Source organism: Aplysia californica, unplaced genomic scaffold, assembly GCF_000002075.1.
Source record: "Aplysia californica isolate F4 #8 unplaced genomic scaffold, AplCal3.0 scaffold00459, whole genome shotgun sequence".
Lineage (NCBI taxonomy): Eukaryota > Metazoa > Mollusca > Gastropoda > Aplysiida > Aplysiidae > Aplysia > Aplysia californica.
The window spans coordinates 627626-635943 of NW_004797729.1; the positions used below are offsets into that span (position 1 = coordinate 627626).

Below are 8318 nucleotides of genomic sequence, written 5' to 3' on the forward strand. Positions count from 1 at the left end.
ATATGTGTGTGTGTGTGTGTGTGTGTATTCACACACAAACACACACACACACACATACATACACATACATACATATACACACATTAACACACAATTGCACTCAGCAATATCATGTTTGTAAAGTTGTTCTGTATTGGTGTATTGGTGTATTTTTATGAACGTATTTATATTTGTGTATTTATGTATATATGTATACATGTATGTATTTATACATTATGTGCGTATGTATGTCTGTTTGCTACGGTAATACTTCCCCCAAGGGGATCAGTAAAAAAAATAATTTATAGCTTATGATAATTTATTTATTTATAATTATCTATAGGTTATGGGGGGAGGGGGGTGAAAGGTCTAATATAACTTATGTCTGTCTTTCATTTACTTCTGGGTGGTTTTCTGATAAAACCCATGCTTCTATTTACTTGACCTCTCCATAGTTGTTATGTAATTGAAGCTAAGGAATCAGTAACCCAGCAGGACAACAGTTCGAGGAAGGCACCGTCAGATTTTTACGTTAGTCACAAGACACTTCAAAGATCTGTCCAAGTCAAGAAGACAATCCGATCTTTTTTTTTTAAAGTGTTTTAAGGCGCTCGCAACTGCATAAGGCCATATGGGCACTCGGGACACACCAAACATCTTCAGTTGGTAAGAAATTTTGAATTTTCCCCAGGTGGTGGCTGAAGCCTACTCTTATCGAATTTAGACCACCAAGTGATGTTTAAGGTGCGCATCGTGCACACGGGACCTCCGAGATTGTTTCGCCCTTGTCCGAGAAGGCTAGGTGTAGATCTTTCCTACCAGAAGATCAGGGGTGTGACTGAAAGACGGCAGTAAGAAGGAGCAAAGGAGTAGCAGTAGAAAGGCTGCAGAAAGAGCCGGGAGCCCAGAGGAGAGGGCAAAGGAGGTGAGGGGGTTGGGGCAGAAAGTGGGGACAAAAGAAGACGACAGAGCATTGCTAGAGAGCAGGAAAGGAGGTGAAAGGAGACAATTTTAGAGAAGAAAATTGTTCCGTCGCTACCCGGATTCGAAACCAGAACCTTTGAATGAGAGGTGAACACCTTAACCTCTTGGCCACGAAAGCCCCCTACTCCGATCTTTAGACAATAGAAGGTTTGTTAAGTCAAAGTAAGAGAGATTGTTCAAGATGATACTGAGGTACTCTTGCGAGAAAATGTCACCAAGGCTTTTAGATAGATAGATAGATAGACAGATAGATAGATAGATAGATAGATAGATAGATAGATAGATAGATAGATAGATAGACAGAGACTCACCTCGAACTTAATACTTAATACTACTACGGGTACTATCAACTACAGGTGGGACATTTTACCTTTTCCGAGTCATCGTGACGATATTGTAGTCTCTGTTCCTGCTTCTGGGGAAGAGAAAAAGAAAATAAGATTGACATAATATGATAGTATGAAAATGACCCTCCTGTCCCGCCCTTCTTCAGATTTTACCACGACACAGCCTGAGGGTTTACTATGTGTGGTGGGTGGCTCTACACCCTGAAGTACCAACTCGTGTCAAAATTAGGGATTTTGAGATGTAGGCATTTTCTGGCTTCTTCAGCCTCTCGTACAACTATATCATGGCATACGAACACTATAGAGCCTTATTTTGTCACATATCAGACAAGTTAGTCTACATATTATAATATTTCTTCATTAAGTCTCTCTTTTATTTTTCTTTATCGTCCGTTTTCTTAAAACGCGGTTTTTCTTTATTTTTTTGTGAATAACTCCACCATTTTTCATCCAGTCTTCATGAAATTTTATAGAGTAAGGGAAAAAAATAAATCAGCATGTTGAATTTTCAATATATGGAATAGATTTTTGTTGTTGGTGTCAGGAGTGTGGAATTCCACTAATTTTTTTCCCCTGCAACCCTGAATGCTACCTTAAGAAAAATATTCTCTAAATATTTTCTTCTAATTCATTTATGAAATGAATCAAACTACCATTTTGTAGATCTATTGTTTGCTAACATGCGTACAAAACAGAAACCTATTTCCATTGAAAATAAATGAAGTATTAACTGTATATGACAAGTTAACAAATGCAATAAGACTACCGTCTCCATGGCAACGAAACTTTTCTTTTCTCAAATTTGATTGCAGATTTGAAGTCTCTTTACTCTTTAGTATGCTTGTTATATGAGTGAAATTTGGTATAACCTGATTCTCAAATAAGCGAGCGAGATAACTATAAGGTGTAGTACGACCGTGCTTAAATTTCTTATCATCTTTCCCAACTTTTGGTGTTTATGCAACTTGAATTGTAATACTTTACGACATCATTGACGTAATTTAGTTTGGTATAGGAGTTGGGCTTTTGCGACCCTGCCTTTCGGGATCAACAATGCTTAGATCGTATATAATATCCCACCAAATATACGAGGATACTCGGTTTGAAAACAAACCCAAAATACAAACTTAAAAACAGATGTTTACAAAGCATGGAGATTCACATGGGTACAGAATTGGACATTTGTAATTCACTGAGAAAAGATGATGTCAGTTGGGAAAGCGCTTTCTGCGTCTGAAACAAGAGACCAAAGGTTTAGAAAATAAAACACATTTAGGTATTTTAAACAACGTAGCTGGTAGTTTACGGAGAAGAGTTTGGTGACAGTTTTTTTATGTCAACCATCGGATTTTGGAACATGATTTGTTAGGAACTGGTTGATGAACGAGAAATCAAACATGAATGCACGTGTTGCCAATGTATCCCCTGTGTTGAGGGGTTTTTCAATCAACAATCTATAACGATTATCATCACATTACTGTATGGCTCAACTATTTTAGGAAAAATTCGATACCCTTTGTAGCATATTTTCTGTACCATAACATAGATTCTGTATAACAAGATGGTTTACTCCTCTCTTTGAATCAATTATAAAAGTGTCCTCAAAATCAGGTGGCGCCATCTTTGAGAAAGCGCACGCTTTGCGAATAGGGTTACCCTTCTTGTGTGGAAAAAAAATCAAAGTGAAACTAACACGTTTTTGTATGAATTATAATTAAAATTTCAGAATAACGCCTTTTTATATGGTTACGCTGACAAAATTCCTCTTCAGGTGGTAGGGGTGATTGTTTTCTCCGTTTAATTTGGCTTTAGAGCGAGAGGCCAGAGGTCATTAAAATTAAATATGCCCAAAACTCTCCACTAATCGAACCGGAACAGCTGATGCGCAAGGGGGTGCTATCCCTATTCTTCTTCTTGAAAAACGAAAGAGAGTTTCAAAACAAACATAGCAGGGACATCAGCTGAACCAAAGCGTGGACTTCCGCGGACACTTTTTTGGCCGAGTGAACTATCTTGTCATGTACAATCTTTGACCATAATCATTACTCTATGATTATCTTTATTCGATATATCTTTTTGTCATTATTCAATATCTCATTAGAATCATTACTGGATATTTCTGTGGCACTGTAAATATTTTATACCTCCCTTGTCTGATCAGTATTCAATAACTCCATAACCCCATTACTATTCGACTTTCCCTAGCTCTGTGATTATTCAATTCCGCTTAAATCTTGTCATTATTGGAGTCCATTTTCTGGATAATGTAATCTTACTACTATACTCTAAATACTTCACCATCGGTTCAGAATTTTTAGTCAATATTCAATACTTCCTTTAACCAAACAATATTCGATGCGTCTATTGTCCAGTCGTATTTCGATACTTTTTCGATATTTAATAGCTTTCTTTAGTTTAGTTTTAGTAAACGTTTTACGGCGCTCGCAACTGCATAAGGTCATATGAGCGCTAGAAGTTTAGAGGCGTTACAAGAGAGTAACAAACATAAAAAAGAAGAAGAGGGAGATAAGGACGATAGACGTTTGATAGGGAAGAAGGAGCAAAACACACCAGAGCACCCGCCAACCACCCACTAATAGCGTTCTGGTCAGATCATCATTTTCATGACATCTAATTAAATTCATCAGTAGTATTATGTTAACCACAAATTCGTTTCATTTTTCATGAATTTGAATGAGGTAAAGTGAAGTGGGTTGAGATCACCTTACCTTTCGTACACATCTATAAAATAACGCCATTTTGTTCATATAGTCAATGTGCAGAATTTAAATTATACTATGGTTTTGCTAAGACTAAATTCACATATTTGTTGTTCTAAATAACAATCAATAAATGTTTCCTAAGGCATACAAAAAATCACAATATTTCCCGAATATCAACAAAAAAAATCTCCTTGCTTGTTTTGTTTTTTCTTTATTTAAAGTGGCTTTTCTGTTGTTCTGTTCATTGTTGTATTGTTACACCTTTTTATGTCTTGTCTCCTTTACTCAAGCATTTATTAAGGGTTGCTGTTGATGAAATACCTCATTGAATCTACTTCATGAATGAGGAGTCCTTTGGTATTGTGACTGGGAGTTCTTCCTAAAATATCAACTATTTATGCTTGGTCCCGTTAGTCATCCCACATTTCAGTAGCGAGGCGATACGGTATTGTGAAAAAATGTGTAGGCCTAACAATCGGTTAATAGACTCGTGAACCAATGGCTGGAGATGAAGGGAAATAATCGAGGAAAAGGCTCAACCACCATTTTTTTTTTTATGTACTAAAACAAAAACGCCCATACTTCCAGCTCAACATGGTCAGTGGTGGGGTTTTTTTTCTTTTCCTTTTTCTTTTTGTTTGTTTTTTTTGTTTGTTTTTGTTTTTTTGCTGTCGTTTGTTTGGGGGGTTTTTTGTTTGTTGCTTTTTCTGCTTATTTTCTATTGTTGTTTTTGGCAAGTGTTAACTGCTCTCATAACTGCATAATATCATAAGTTGTTCGATGTTACCTACCCTCAGGGGTGTGGCTGAAAGACAACAGTAAGAAGGGGCGGGCCAATGAGTAGCTGTAGAAAGGCTGCAGAAACAGTTAGGGGCCAGAGGAGGGGGCAAAGGGGTCGGGGTGGGGGCAGAAGGTGGAGACGAAGGTAGACGATAGAACATGGTTAGATGCGGAAAGAAGGCGAAAGGAGACAAATTTAGAGATGAAAATTTCCCGTCGCTGCCAGGTTTCGAACCCGGGACCTATTGAATGAGAGGCGAACATCGAACCTTCAGACCACGAGAGCACCCGATGGTGGTAGTTGTGCTACAGAGAGATAGAGAAAGAGAGAGACAAACACACACACACACACACACACACACACACACACACACACACACAAACACGTGCACACACACACACACACACACACACACACACACACACACACACACACACACACACACACACACACACACACACATAGCAAAAGAGAGAGAGAGACACACACACACAGACAGACAGAGAGAGAGAGAGAGAGAGAGAGAGAGAGAGAGAGAGAGAGAGAGAAAGAGAGAGAGACTGAGAGAGAAAGACAGAGAGAGAAAGATAGAGAGAGAAAGACAGAGAGAAAAAGACAGAGAGAGAAAGCAGCGTAGAATAGGCAGGAGAGGTCACACGTCATAATAAATGGAATAATTGGATGAAGGCTCGAGGTTCCATAAATCTTTGTAAAGTATTCTTTCAAAAGCCATTTCCTCAGTCATTTCCCTTCATCTCCTGCCATTGCTCCACGAATCTCATTAACCGATCGTATGGCCTAAAAGTATTTTTTTATAACACAACTTCACCTCACAGTTGAAATGTTTAAGACTTAAAAGAAACAAAACACAGTTGATTTTGAAGGTAGAACGCTCAGTCACAATACTATTGGAGTCCTCTTTTATAAAGTAGGAAATAGGTAACAGCAACCCGAAATAACTGCTTGAGTAAGGGAAATAATTACCTTAAAAAGTCTTGTTAAACAATAGTAACCAGAAAAACAGAAAAGCCGCTTTAATAAGTGAAAGACAAATCTAGCAAAACTTTTAAATGTCGAAGTACTAGGAAATGTTTCAAACCTTAGTAAGCCCTTAGAAAGCACATTTTTCAAAATGATCAACATGACAGATAGAAAATATTCTAAGCAAAACCATAATATAATCTAGTTGTTCGTACACCGACTATATAAACGAATCGAGATACTTGATATATGAATGTGACATGTTAGGTTGTCCCATGTCACTTCGCTTTACTGCACGTCTCGTGCTCGCCACTATGGCGGCCTTCTGCTAGGTCATTAAATTGGGTTTTTAAAATATTATTGAACAAAAAACGATCAACAAAAAGTCGAATAACTAGCCAAAGATTGTGTTGTGTCTGTTACTATGTATACGTAGCGAATAATGCCAGGGTCAAATGATGATACCTAGGAATTATCTAATATATTATGTAAAATGTAAAATAATTATCAAATAAAAAGCGCGCTTGTGAATGGAATCATTGATCTAAATCGGGGTAACTATAACCATTTAATGATAATAATATTTAAAGTTTCAAAATGGTATCGATTAGTTATTGAAGATAAGGAGCTGTCGAGGTTTATTAAATAAAGACCGGATGAGGGGAAATTGAATAATGGCAAAATGAATGAGATATCAAATATTGATCGAATGGAACCGAATGGCTACGCAAAGGTGGTATCGAATATTGAGCTATAATGAACTTTATCGAGTGACGACAGGAACGTATCAAAAAATGATCTGGCAAGATATCGAATATTAGCAAGGTGAGACAGGTGTGTACTGACAGGTAGATATCGAATAATGACAGGAAGGAAGGTGACGAATAATGACGGGAAGAAAGATATTAATCTTGCAGGTTTGCACCAAATATAAAGGGCAAGGAAGCATCGAGTAATTACAACTGGGCAAGTATCGAATATACCAGCAAGAGAGTTATTGAATATACAGGGCAAGCAGGTATCGAATGATTATATTACAAAGGTATTGCATAATGAACAAGCAGAAAGGTATCGAATAAGCTTGCTTTGGGGATATCGAATAATGTCCGGCAAGAGAAGTATCGATTAACAAGGTTATGGTTAGGGCTAGGCTAGGGTAGAGTTAGGATTTGCCTCAACTATAAAGAGCAAAGAAGCATCGAAAAATTACATCTCAGCAAGTATCGAATATAATGACAAGGGAGGTATCGAATGATTCTATTTCACAGGAGGTATCGAATAATGAACAACCAGGAAGGTATCGAATAAGGAGCTTGCTTTGAGGATATCGAATAATGTCCGGCAAGGCAAGGGAGGTATCGAATAACAGGGTTAGGGCTAGGGTAGCGCTAGAATTTGCCTCGAATACAAGGGGCAAGGAAGCATCGAATAGTAACAACTCGGCAAGTATCGAATATAATGACAATGGAGGTATCGAATAAACAGGTCAAGGGAGGTATCGAATAATTCTATTTCACAGGAGGTATCGAATAATGAACAACCAGGAAGGTATCGAATAAGGAGCTTGCTTTGAGGATATCGAATAATGTCCGGCAAGGCAAGGGAGGTATCGAATAACAGGGTTAGGGCTAGGGTAGCGCTAGAATTTGCCTCGAATACAAGGGGCAAGGAAGCATCGAATAATAACAACTCGGCAAGTATCGAATATAATGACAATGGAGGTATCGAATATACAGGTCAAGGGAGGTATCGAATAATTCTATTTCACAGGAGGTATCGAATAATGATCAACCAGGAAGGTATCGAATAAGGAGCTTGCTTTGAGTATATCGAATAATGTCCGGAAAGGGAGGTATCGAATATACAGGTCAAGGGAGGTATCGAATGATTCTATTTCACAGGAGGTATCGAATAATGAACAACCAGGAAGGTATCGAATAAGGAGCTTGCTTTGAGGATATCGAATAATGTCCGGCAAGGCAAGGGAGGTATCGAATAACAGGGTTAGGGCTAGGGTAGCGCTAGAATTTGCCTCGAATACAAGGGGCAAGGAAGCATCGAATAGTAACAACTCGGCAAGTATCGAATATAATGACAATGGAGGTATCGAATAAACAGGTCAAGGGAGGTATCGAATAATTCTATTTCACAGGAGGTATCGAATAATGATCAACCAGGAAGGTATCGAATAAGGAGCTTGCTTTGAGTATATCGAATAATGTCCGGAAAGGGAGGTATCGAATATACAGGTCAAGGGAGGTATCGAATAATTCTATTTCACAGGAGGTATCGAATAATGAACAACCAGGAAGGTATCGAATAAGGAGCTTGCTTTGAGGATATCGAATAATGTCCGGCAAGGCAAGGGAGGTATCGAATAACAGGGTTAGGGCTAGGGTAGCGCTAGAATTTGCCTCGAATACAAGGGGCAAGGAAGCATCGAATAATAACAACTCGGCAAGTATCGAATATAATGACAATGGAGGTATCGAATATACAGGTCAAGGGAGGTATCGAATAATT

At 38.2% G+C, this 8318-nt stretch overlaps 1 protein-coding gene across 3 annotated transcripts in view; it reads right to left on the bottom strand.

Moving 5' to 3' along the window:
* LOC101847677 (glutathione hydrolase 1 proenzyme) overlaps positions 1–8318 on the bottom strand; it is a 28333-nt gene that overhangs the window by 12380 nt on the left and 7635 nt on the right. For all 3 annotated transcript variants that reach the window (XM_005105228.1, XM_013086363.1, XM_005105229.2), the window contains exon 2: positions 1334–1378. In XM_005105228.1, coding sequence (XP_005105285.1) covers positions 1334–1378 — 45 coding nt within the window. The remainder of the gene's footprint in view (positions 1–1333; positions 1379–8318) is intronic.